Raw genomic sequence first — 12,965 nt, 5'->3', positions numbered from 1 at the left:
CACTGGGACAGGAACAGACTAATTTGCATACAGCCAGGTTCTGAAACTGGGATGGTGCAGTGAGCTAAAAAACGGTGTTGGATCTAGCCCTGATCTCTTGACTGGGTGAGAGTATTCTGTTTAATTCAGAGACTCTGTCCCTCACCACCCCTTGTTGTAAATATTTTTGTCCACCCTAAGCGTGGAAGGGTATACTCAGATGTGAGTCCCTTGCTCATTGCACCATCAGGATTCAAGCAAGCCGGGCCGAAGACGGCTGAAATGCCAGAAACCGGTTCCCGGTAGCTTGTTTCCTTCCCAGTGTAAGAATTGGCTTTTGTAGTTTGGTTTGCCCTGTTTCCATCATGCACTGGGACAGGAACAGACTAATGTGCATACAGCCAGGTTCTGAAACTGGGATGGTGCAGTGAGCTAAAAAACGGTGTTGGATCTAGCCCTGATCTCTTGACTGGGTGAGAGTATTCTGTTTAATTCAGAGACTCTGTCCCTCACCACCCCTTGTTGTAAATATTTTTGTCCACCCTAAGCGTGGAAGGGTATACTCAGATGTGAGTCCCTTGCTCATTGCACCATCAGGATTCAAGCAAGCCGGGCCGAAGACGGCTGAAATGCCAGAAACCGGTCCCCGGTAGCTTGTTTCCTTCCCAGTGTACGAATTGGCTTTTGTAGTTTGGTTTGCCCTGTTTCCTTCATGCACTGGGACAGGAACAGACTTATTTGCATACAGCCAGGTTCTGAAACTGGGATGGTGCAGTGAGCTAAAAAACGGTGTTGGATCTAGCCCTGATCTCTTGACTGGGTGAGAGTATTCTGTTTAATTCAGAGACTCTGTCCCTCACCACCCCTTGTTGTAAATATTTTTGTCCACCCTAAGCGTGGAAGGGTATACTCAGATGTGAGTCCCTTGCTCATTGCACCATCAGGATTCAAGCAAGCCGGGCCGAAGACGGCTGAAATGCCAGAAACCGGTCCCCGGTAGCTTGTTTCCTTCCCAGTGTAAGAATTGGCTTTTGTAGTTTGGTTTGCCCTGTTTCCATCATGCACTGGGACAGGAACAGACTAATTTGCATACAGCCAGGTTCTGAAACTGGGATGGTGCAGTGAGCTAAAAAACGGTGTTGGATCTAGCCCTGATCTCTTGACTGGGTGAGAGTATTCTGTTTAATTCAGAGACTCTGTCCCTCACCACCCCTTGTTGTAAATATTTTTGTCCACCCTAAGCGTGGAAGGGTATACTCAGATGTGAGTCCCTTGCTCATTGCACCATCAGGATTCAAGCAAGCCGGGCCGAAGACGGCTGAAATGCCAGAAACCGGTCCCCGGTAGCTTGTTTCCTTCCCAGTGTAAGAATTGGCTTTTGTAGTTTGGTTTGCCCTGTTTCCATCATGCACTGGGACAGGAACAGACTAATTTGCATACAGCCAGGTTCTGAAACTGGGATGGTGCAGTGAGCTAAAAAACGGTGTTGGATCTAGCCCTGATCTCTTGACTGGGTGAGAGTATTCTGTTTAATTCAGAGACTCTGTCCCTCACCACCCCTTGTTGTAAATATAGTACCTGGTACAGTTGGCGAAACTTGATCTATTGAAACCCTAAAAATATGAATTTGAAAAGAGATTTTGGGTCAGAAAGATGAACATTTTGAATAGCCCCAGTTGAAATGTATTTGGGGGGGTGGTGACATGATGTTCTTCTAAAAAGCACTCTCTATGGAGCTTCTATTCACCCTAATAAAAATATTATTTTTTCAACATTTTGTTCTGGAGTAATTGGAAGAAATATCAAGTATGGACAAATCTGACCGAAAAGAGAATTAGGACCAGTTTCAGGGAAACTCGATGTTTACATTAGCAAAGCATGCAAGAAGCACAAAATGCAAGGAAACAGTGCATGCTTTCCTGTTGAGGTTGTTTACAAAATTAAAATTAATCGTTTGAGCCACAATAGGAGGCGCGTTTGGGTTGAGTGTGATATATCCGCGCACGCACCGGCGGTCCACGGCGCGCACCTTGTGGTCCTGTGCGAGGTGTGGTGGTGGGCGGCTGAGGAGTTACCGTGCAGCGAGCTCCTGCGCTTCTGGACGGGGGGCGAACTTGAGGTACCTCTGTCGTACTGACTTCTCCACCCCTAAAAGGAGGCAAACGGCCGTCCTGGCGTCCACGGGAGGTGGAGTGGGGGCGGCGGCAGAGCGCCCAATGCTTAGAAGCGGTGAGATGGGAGGGGGCGCAGGAAACAAAAGCTCTCTCCGGGGCCGGGGGGAGGCTGCTCGGCGGAGTGCGGCAGAGCGAGTCCCGGGGCACTAGGTAACTATACTCCTGCTCTGCCGTCTGGCACTGCCGCCCCACCCCACTGTCTGGGAGGGGGCGACTGCTCCTCGCGGAGGGGGGTGGGGGGAACTTGAAGCTTGCTCACCGAAGGTTAACTGCGCGCTTTCCTCTCTTGCAGCCCCTGCTTGAAGAGAGCCTCGAGTGGACCGAGAACAGGCTGGTGCAGCAGGTGAAGGACGAGGTGAGCGCGAGAAGGGGTTGTGTTTGTGATTTCGGAGCCCAGCTCTGCTCGCGCGTGCCTCGCTGCGGGCGCGTCTCCCCCTCGCGCCCCTGCAGGTGCCTCTGGCAGCGCGCGCCTTTCTCCCTAGTACTTGTTGCACCGTCCGGCGCACAGGGGGCAGCGCAGCGACCTACCTGACAGGTGAGGTATGTTGCTGCTAAACTAATACTTGTGTACCATAATAGCCTGCGATTCCCTCCACTCTGCCTACAGGCAGCACTTTCACCCACTTCCACTGCTGCTGGGTGCCACTGCACCCAGCACCACTAATTCAGCTATTAACCACCACTTGTAGCCTGGTGTGGCCACTTCTACTAGCCCCTACTACTACCCATACCTCCACTTCGTTACCAATGCTATAGTTGCACACTGCCCTCACTACTGCTCCGCATTGCTACTCTATTTACCTTGGCATTCCTGTCTTCCCACCCCAGGCCCTTGTGCCTTTCTGCATGCTTTATCACCCTCCCTGTCCAGAGCCAACCACAGCAGGCCAGTTAAATCGCACATAGGCCCATATACTGCTGACAGAACACACAGCCTCTCCTCTGCAAGCTGCTGACAATCCGCAGCCCCACCGCTGCACACTGCTGATAATCCACAGCCCCACAACTTCACACTGCTGACATTCTACAGCCCCACCACTGTATAACACTGACAATCCACAGCCCTTTGCCTGCACACTGCTGACAATCCACAGCACCACCACTGCACACTGCTGGCAATCCACAGCCCCACCACTGCACACTGCTGACAATCCATAGCCCCACCACTGCACACTGCTGACAATCCACTGCCCTTCCTCCTCACACTGCTGACAATCCACAGCCTCACCGCTGCACACTGCTGACAATCAACAGCCACCCCACTGCAAATTGCTTACTATACACAGCCCCACCACCGCACACTGCTGACAGTCTACAGCCCCACCACTGCACACTGCTGATAATCCACTGCCCTTCCTCCTCACACTGCCGACAATCCACAGCCTCACCGCTGCACACTGCTGACAATCCACAGACCCCCACTGCATACTGCTGACAATCCACTTTCCTTCCTTTCTCACACTGCTGACAATCCACAGCCCCACCACTGCACACTGCTGACAATCCACCACCCTTCCTCCTCATACTGCTGACAATCCACAGCCCCACCACTGCAAACTGCTGACAATCCACAGTCCTACCACTGCACACTGCTGACAGTCTACAGCCTCACAACTGCACTCTGCTGACAATCTACAGTCCTTGTCTGTACACTTCTGACAATCCACAGCCCTTCCTCTGCACACTGCTGACAATTCACGGCCCCACCGCTGCACACTGCTGACAGTGTACAGCCCAACCACTGCTGACAATCCACAGCCCCGCCTCTGCACACTGCTGACAATAATCCACAGCATCTCCTCTGCTCACAGCTTAAAAGAGTCCACGGCCCTGCCTATGTACACTGCTGACAGTCTACAGACCCACCACTACACACAGCTGACAGTCCACAGCCCCCCTCACACACTACTGAAAAGGGTCCGCAGCTCTGCCTAATGTTGTAGAGGTGAGAAGAAAGGGTTGTGTGTGTGTATAATAATAATTCTCCTCCCTGTGGTTGTGGTCTGGGACAGTGCCGTCCTAGCGAGTGAATAGCTCGCAAGAGTGCCATTTTCACCACCCTCAGCACTATTTTGGAACAAGGTGCGTTTTTATTTGACAGCGCAGGGCCAGTGCAGAATGTAAGTCCGTTTGTGGTCGGAGAGTGGCAGGGCTGTGCCTTGGCAATCTGGAGCAGTGGCTTGCCACCCTCCCGTGTTCCACCCTCACAAACATGTGTCTCCCTGGTTGTGACGCTATTCAAAATGTAAGCAGATTTTGTTACAGGGGAGGCTAGTTAGAAAGTGACACAAATAGCCATGAAAGCGCACAGGCATCTAGGCACTATCACCCCTTTTACCTCAGTGAGAAGCGCGTGCTCGATTGAAACCGTGTATTCATGTTCCATTGAAGCAATGGAAACAAATGTCTGAGCTCTGTTTATTTTCCCACTCACTCCGAATCTGCTCTCTTTTTTTATTTATTTTCCGATGTGGAATATCACCTGACCTTCAGGCCTCTAAATGGATTCGGCTCTCACACCGGAGAAGCGGAAGAGGCGGCAAGAGGAAGAAGGGAGGCGGGGAGTGCTGTTTCCGACAGGTAGGTGATGCAACATTTTAACTCGAATTCCTGTTATTGTTTGGGCGCAGAAACCTACCAAGCACTACACTTGTTGATGGAAAGTTGTGGACGCCAGTTGTAGATAGTCAGTATAGCACGATATTGAAATGTTGACTTTGCCTAATTGGATTTCATGAATTGATATATAAAATGTGCATTATTTTTCCTTGACATCCCATCACTTTTTCAACCTAACCCCTCCAGGACTCCCCTCTTTGTTTGTTGCCACCATGTATTTGCCTTTCCTCATTATTTCAATATTATTTTGTATTTACATATATTTACAATTGACTTCTTTTGAATCCTGACAAATGCCATTATGGTTCTTTATAACAAAAACTTCGTTAAAATATTGATATCTGAAATCTATGCTGTCTATTCATTATGCCTAATATATTGTAGCAAAATGCTTCCTAAAGGGCGATAAGATTGACCATTCGCAAACTGAAAGCAAGATGGGCACTCGCAAAATTATTATTGCAAACATTTGTCGGAAATTAATTGTGGGGTCAAATGCATGAGTTCAAAGGGCATTAAACAGAAGTAAACCCGCGAACAATCACATTCTGGGACAAGTGCACCCCTTTGTGTCAGGTCGAGATTTTTGGAAAGCTTTCCAAATCCGCTCTTGACAAATAAAAGGGTGACCCTCTGGAAGTCATGTTTGAGGCAATAAGGTTCTTCGGTATTTACTCTCACATTGTGATATAAAACAGGACTTGCATTAACCACGTGGCAGCAAGACACTCAGCAAGTCCTAATATTGGACCATAAAGTCGAGCCTGTAAATACCCCCTCCCTCCCTCTGTCTGGTAGCCCACCTCAGCTATCTCAGGAATGAGGCCTGCAGAGCAGGGGCCTTTTTGATCTCCGGTGAGATAACAGGATTAAAATACCTCTCTAATGTTGCTGGCGAAGCTCTTCCAGGCCGCAGGATGCCCCCGCCCATGCCAGTTCTCCAGGCGCATTCTTGCAGATAGGCTGCTGCCAACACATCGGAAGAAATTGCCTTAGTATGGGCATCGGAGCGTTCGGCGGCGCGCGCAGCCCAGCGCGTGCAGGTGACGCGCCTGCGTCGGGACCTTCCTGACCACCTGAAGACCGCAGACGGGCGCCCTTAAAAGGGACAAGTGTGCCAAGGGCTGCACTACTCCTGTTCCATGTCAGGAGTGCACTACAGTATTTGTAATCTGCCCATAGTCTTTTGTAATATCAAGCCAGCAGGTGCCACTAATAAAACCGAGTATTTCAATTTTTCTGTTGCCAGCATCTAAGCGGCAGAAATTGCCCATGTATTCCTACTGTACTTTTAACACCTGAGTTGAATGTCAATGCTTTGATTGCGGGGCGCCGCTTCACTGAGACTTGTAACCCTCGAGGAAGTCATGTTAGGCTCGAGGCTTGAGCTTTGACCGGCCACAAACAAGATGGCTGCCTGTTCTAGGCCATGTTTGGTAGTTGATTGTTAGTGGTTCACCTAGATCAGGCTAAAGGGCAGCTTCACGAGACAAAACGGTTCAAAGACATTAAAGATAGTGTCACAAACTCACAATAGTGTGTATACAACTTGTGAGTCGCCCCAGCGGACCAATGCGCCCACTTCCCCCCTCCCCTGGCACCACCTACACCACATAAAGACACAAAGCAGATAGTTGGTCTTCACGGCGTAGTCATTTATTACCTTACAGTCAGGTACTCTTTACTTGTTCATTGACTTAAAACACTTGACCATTTTATTCAGGCAAATGCAAAACCAAACAACACACATGGTAGCCAGACGAGGAAGGCTCCAATCGATACATTTAAGCATAAATTGTATTTATGCTTAAATGCCTTAGCCATCAGGATCTCAGTGCGCGTACTTTATTAATGAATCTCTGTGTGCTCGCCGTGCCAGCAGGCCCCAACTTGCGCTGTTTTATCAGTAATAATGTCCGTCCTCTATCCCAGAGGCACTACCATCAGGGCACCGCAAAACGCCTTGGCCCCACCGGGGTTCCGGAACCCTGGATACCCCCCGCCCCCCCAACGTCTCTTAACACACACACACATGCATCTCGGGTAGGGCAGGAGAGTCCACCAGCAGGTCAGTCCCCCCTCCCTCCAGCCCGAAGGCCCCATTAAATGCTCGCCCTGTTCCAGGGTCAGACAGTCTATGCCAAAGGAGTCCACACCATTTTTCTTGCCCGGGACACCGCCAATCTTGTCCTTATTCTTAGGGATGGGTGGGTGGGTAACTTGCCGCTGGTCTGCTACCGCCTTCGGAGCTGCTGGAAAGGAAAAAAGAGGGCTTTCCCATCTCCTCCACCGCTTTTATCTCTGTGCTGGGGGCGTGTGGGGGTCCCACCTGCGCACCTTGATGACTTCAGCCTGGGCCGCCCGCAACTCACCTTGCCTCAGGGCCCCCTCCGCCCCTCCTAATAGACAAGAAGAACAGACTGGCTCCCGCCCAAGATGCCACTAAGGGCGCCACACCCCTAAGAGCGGGTGGTGCCAGTCAGAAGACTTACACAAGGCATAAGTCACTGCCACATGTGGAAGGTTGGTACCTCAGATGGCTCCAGGCCTCCTTAGATTTCTTGGCATAGAAGTCCAGACGTGCAGACTCTCCAGTTACTTAGGAGTGTAATTAGAACGTTCTGGGCTCAAACAAACCTGTTATGTTATGTTATGTTAAAATGGGTTTTATATAGCGCTCAGCTACTCCGAGGAGTGTCCCGGCGCTTCAAACCCGATACGGAAACAGAGGCAGGCGAACGGAAGGCACGTACTATTGAACAAACAGCCAGGACTTCAAATCTTTCCTGAAAGCTAACAAATTAACATTTCTTCTCAAGGAAACTGGCAAGGCATTCCAAAGTTGGGGCGCCAAGAGTCGAAAAGAGCGACCTCCAATACGTGCTCGTTTAATGACCGGGACAGACGCCAAGGCCAGTGAGGCTGATCTCAGCGATCTGGATGGCTGGTAAAAAGCCAACCATTTCCTGATGTATTTGGCACCGGAACCATGGAGTGCTTTGAAAGCAAGTGTAAGCGCCTTGAAAGCAATCCGTTTTCGGATTGTGAGCCAGTGAAGGGTTTTCAAAAGGTCAGTAGCACTGGCTCTCCGATGGAGTCCAAAGATGGCTCGGGCGGCTGAATTTTGCACAATTTGCAAACGAGAGAGGAGATATTCCGGCAAACCGAGATAAAGCACGTTCGCATAATCCAAGCGAGACCCTATTAGGGCCTGCACAGTAATTTTCCTGTGATCAAGAGACAGCATAGGAAGACATTTCCTGAGTGTTTTGAGAAGGCCAAAACACTTCCCTACTAGACCAAGAATCTGAGGTTTCAAGGTGAGGCCGATGTCAATCTGCACACCGAGATTCTTGGCCTTGGATGAAGCAGGTAAAGGTGGGAACATGGCTGCAGGCCACCAAGACTGCCACCTAGGGTCTGATGGACAGCCGAAAAAGAGCACCTCAGATTTCTCAGAGTTGCACTTGAGGCTATTGAGCTAGAACCAATCAAACACAGCCTCAAGACAACCTCTGATAATCACACAGTCTAAGTCAGCGCCCTTCATGCAGGTGAAAAGGAGCTGGGTGTCATCCGTGTAAGAAACGATCTGGCCGCCAAACGACTCTGCCAGTGCCGCCAAGGGGGCCATATAGATGTTAAAAAGACCTCCAAAGGCGGCACCTCGGCAGAGAATGGAGGGGCCCAGACCGTTTGGCGGCGGTCCACTAGAAAGGACTTAAACCAGCTAAACACCGTTCCCCGAAGCCCGATCTCCCAGAGTCTTAAAAGGAGACGCCGTGGGGAACGGTGTCAAAGGCCGACGACAGATCCAACATCACCAGCATCGCCTTACCCCCCAGATCAAGGACCTCCTTAATAGCCTCTGTGACTTCTAACGGCGCGGTCTCCGCGCTCATATTAGCACGGAAGCCCGACTGAGTGTCATGCAAGATGTTATGGCTTTCAATGAAGTTGGAGAGGGAAGAATGGACATGCTTCTCCACCACCTTGGCAAACTCTGGGAGGAGAGAAATGTGCCTGTAGTTGGCTTGTACCAGAGGGTCATAGTATGGCTTTTTCAGAAGCGGCAAAATAAGAGCCTGCTTCCAGGCCGAAGGAACCACTTCCGTGCTGAGTGAAAGATTGAACACCGAGTTAACTAGGGAGTTAATAACTGAGGCCATTTTTCCAAGAAACTTGGCTGGGCAAGGATCCAATGGGGAACCAGATTTTAATTTAGTGAAAAGGTCAAGCGAGGTAAAACAGGGGAGAAAAGGAAAATTAGAAAGGGTAGGACCCTCATAAGTCTGGGTCAAGGGCAAAGGGGCACCAATGCGGGGGGGCTATCACCATGCCAGAGGGCCTGAAGGAGTCCTGAATGGACTTAAATTTGCTAGCAAAGAAATCAGCAAGTTGGGAAACCCAGGATTCAGAATGAGAATGTGTGGACGAGCTCATAGTAGGAGAGGTAAATTCTTTAACAATTAAAAATATTTCTTTGCTAGTGTTCATAGCGGCCTCAATTCTCCTTGCAAAATAGGCTTTCTTCTCTAGCAAGATGTTACTATGGTATAGTTTAATGGATTCCTTGTAGGCTATTTTGTCTGAATGGTCATAATGGCGACGCTAGCCCTTTCGGCCTTCTTACACATCCGCCGCATCTCAGATAGAGCGGCAGTGAACCACGGGGCAGAGGCCCGGCTGAAGAGTTTACGGGAAAGAGTCGGCGGAGCTAGTTCATCGAGTCTCTCCGTGAACCAAATTTGCAAGAGGTCGAGATCCGCCTCTAAACTACCTGTCAGCTGGCAAGGGTGCAATGATAATGCATGTGCCATCATCTCAGGGGACACTTGATGATAAGCTCGAGAAGTCTGAAGAGAACGTCCCTGCACCCTAGATGAGAATTTGCCAGAGAGAGGGATCTGAAAGTTCACTAAATAATGGTCCGACCATAGGGCAGGTGCCGGGGGTGAAATGCCAATTGGAATGGTGGAAAAAACTTGATCGAGTGTGTGGCGTTTGTTGTGCGTGGGACCAAAACGATAAGGAGTGAGACCAAGTGGAGATGTAGTGTCAAAGATCTTAATAGCATCAACATCATTCCTAATGTCCATGTGAATATGAAAGTCCCCCAAAAGCAGGCAATGATCTGTTTTTAAGCAGAGTGCCGAAACCACGGCATAAAGCTCTTCATGAAAGGAGCCTATGGGCCCGGGCGGTCTATAAATTAAGAGCCCTGCACAGGATTGATGGGGAGACAGGGATAGAGAAAACCCAAGGGCCTCGCACCCTTGAATGTCATCCATTGGAATGATGGAACAAGTGAAACGCTTGTCCACCACAAACGCTATGCCACCACCCCTTCCATTATTCCTGTCCTTCCTGAAAATAATATAGTTAGACGAAATAGCGAGGGCTATGTCAGGGCCAGAGCAATCTCCCAGCTACGTCTCAGTTAGGAAGAGACAAATGGGGTTAGCCTCATACAGAAGATTATAAATGTCCAAGGCATGTTTATTTAGAGATCTGGTGTTCAAAAGTAAACAGGAGCTGTTTTTAGGCAGGCCACAAGGAGTTGAAACGGGTGCGTTGCCCGGAAGCCAACCGCAACCAGGACAGCGCCTCTTATTTTTGGGCCTACAAGGAAAAACGGTGAAGCAATTGACCGCATTGCCCCTCAGTGAAGTAAGCTCAGATGCTGTATATGTATGCATACTGTCTGTTCGCAGGAGCGACATCACGTACCCGCCCGCATCCGTCCGCCTCCGGGACGCTGACGGGTGCAGACGGGCTTACCTTAGGCGCTCCTTTGGCGCGAAAGAGGCTCGTCCGCCCTACGCGTCTGCTGCGCGGAGCAGAGGGCCTCTAAATTTATTTCTTTGCAGGCGAAAGACCGCACCACTAGTCCGCCGACCAGAGTGCCTGGCTCCCCCTAAGATGTCTGCTAACAATGTGAGTAGCCTACAGGTCCCAGAGTACCCTGCGGCACCTCATCGGCCGTGCGGGTAGGGGACTGTCACCAAAGTCCGACGCAACGCTGTTGCCACCAGGCAGGGGGGAGAAAAAAGGTGCAGCAAAGATAGGCAGAGAGCAAAATGTCACCCGGCTTTTCGCCTCAGGTGAGGAAAATGAAAGGAGAATAAAGAATACACAGTAAAAATAGAGCAGCAGTACTGGTAAATTCTTTAAAAGTGCTAGCAATCAGCGCGAAGCTCAACAAAGGTAAAAACAGCTTTAAGTCAGCAATTAATGCACCCGCTCGTCCGCACCCAACATCCCTCTCAGGTTCTAGCGGGAGGGTTCAAGAAACTGGAAGCTAGACTTCTGCAGGTTCTTAAATGTCTTTAACTTTGTAAGCTGTTTATGCTGAGAACACAAGGTTTTCAGGTCACATTTTTTATCTGACATCTGAAACCATACATGGAAGCAGTCCATCGAGTTAGTAGAGCGGTATCGTGGATCTCGTGGAAGTGAACACGAATAACAGAGCGAGTATAACTATGTGTCCAACATGGCTGCGGCAGCCATGTTTTGACGTAGCTGAACTGAAGGGACATCACTGAGAGACCAAACAAGGAAGTGATATTTTTTTTTTTTACGCATTCAAGCTATGATACATTTGCACACGTTAACAAACCTGCAGGATGGCTTGATGAGTAAAGTATTTGTTGCTAACATCTGTTAGTGATCTGCATTGCACACAGGGCTTTAAGTGGGCCGGGTCCTGTCAGTGCTCAGCACAGGCAGTTCTAAAATGCAGATGCTGAGACGGATCCCTATCTGGCTCTCCATTTTGGCCCTCAACCATCAAGGAAAAAACATATCTTAACTCTGTAGCAGTGCCACCCTTCACTGCCTTTGAGGTACTTTGAAGAGACTCGTTATAGTTCTTTCACAGTCTCCTGATTTCAAAAGTGAAGCATTTTCAATATTATATGCAATGAAGCCATAGTTGTTCCATATTTATCTAATGCAACTAACAACCATTGACAAAACCAATAGTCCTTGCTTATTGTAGGTATAATGTTACTTTTTGTATTATATAGCCGGATGCAATGACAGAAACAGCAAAATACCAGTCAGGCGGCACACTGCTAAGCACAGGTTGTTAGCTTAAGTGTCTTTCAGCCACGCCCTTAATTGCATTTGCCATGCCCCTTGGAGAGACTACCCCCCTCCCCCCAGTTTTTTCATCCAACTTAAAGCAGTGATGGCATATTTTGACACTGTTGAGGCCAACACAGTCTTTCGGGCACCTCTCTTTCTATTCTACCAGTTCTACCAGGCTTTTGTGTGCCCATCCTTTTAGTTCTCCTCATGTGAGAGGCATTTTCCATAGTTAAAGCACCTCCTTGTAGAGGGCAGGTGCCGTGACTGTGGTTAGACTGTGGGGTGTAGGGCTGCCTTTCTTGAAAGTAGCAGTATATCTTAAATTAGGCAGAACTGCTTGTTCCTAAAAAGAACTTTCAGGAAATTCAAAACCACCACGTTTTATTTGATGTGGGCCTCTAAATAGCACTGCATCTCTGGGCCCTCAGACATGAATATCTATCACTAGAATATAAATCCAAAACCAATTTGAGAGATTCCCTTAAATATTCAGGCGAGAATCTTATTCTGACAGGCTCAATGTCTACATGTGACCTGGAAGTACAGGAGGCAGCATTGAGACCATTGTTCCACGCCTACGTAGTGACGTCGGATGAACAGGCAGGCATTCAGCCCATTTGCTGTATATTGCATCAGCAGACTGCACGCTATCTCCAGCCCTGCCTTTGTTCGTATCTCAGTTATGCTGTTTTATGAATTCTCTTGTTGACTTCTCTTGAAAGGAAGTTAAACACATCTGCCATCAGTCCTGTGAATTCAAGACTCTTCTTAACAATGCTTATTACAGGCCTCTTCAAATGGATTGCACTCAGATTCTCTCCCAGACGCCCCTCAGGTTTACGTCTTTCGTATTATTACTCTTTTAACTTACAAATAATTGTTAAAACGTCATCTTCGCGTTTCACGAAAAGCTCTCTTACAACTCTGTTACAATACAAAGGTCATTTGACTCTCAAAACGTTACAAAGAATGCACACAGTACATCATATTCTCCATTCTCTTCTGCATTAGATAAAAATACAGAGCGCCTTTGTGGCTTCTTAAGTAATGCTATTGGAACAAAGGGTTCCCTTCAGATTTTCTCAATTCAGATATGTC

The 12,965-nt window shown here is 48.9% G+C and overlaps 1 protein-coding gene across 1 annotated transcript in view; it reads left to right on the top strand.

The window, feature by feature from the left end:
* The window catches only part of AOPEP (aminopeptidase O (putative)), a 1,575,581-nt gene that overhangs the window by 1,221,601 nt on the left and 341,015 nt on the right, over positions 1–12,965 (top strand). Inside the window, exons 12-13 of the mRNA XM_086961188.1 lie at positions 2,446–2,508; positions 4,647–4,733. Coding sequence (XP_086817314.1) covers positions 2,446–2,508; positions 4,647–4,733 — 150 coding nt within the window. The remainder of the gene's footprint in view (positions 1–2,445; positions 2,509–4,646; positions 4,734–12,965) is intronic.

This window comes from Lissotriton vulgaris, chromosome 3_1 (assembly GCF_964263255.1).
Source record: "Lissotriton vulgaris chromosome 3_1, aLisVul1.2, whole genome shotgun sequence".
Lineage (NCBI taxonomy): Eukaryota > Metazoa > Chordata > Amphibia > Caudata > Salamandridae > Lissotriton > Lissotriton vulgaris.
Note: the sequence above shows the minus strand (reverse complement) of the source record. Positions and strands in the feature narration are given on the sequence as shown.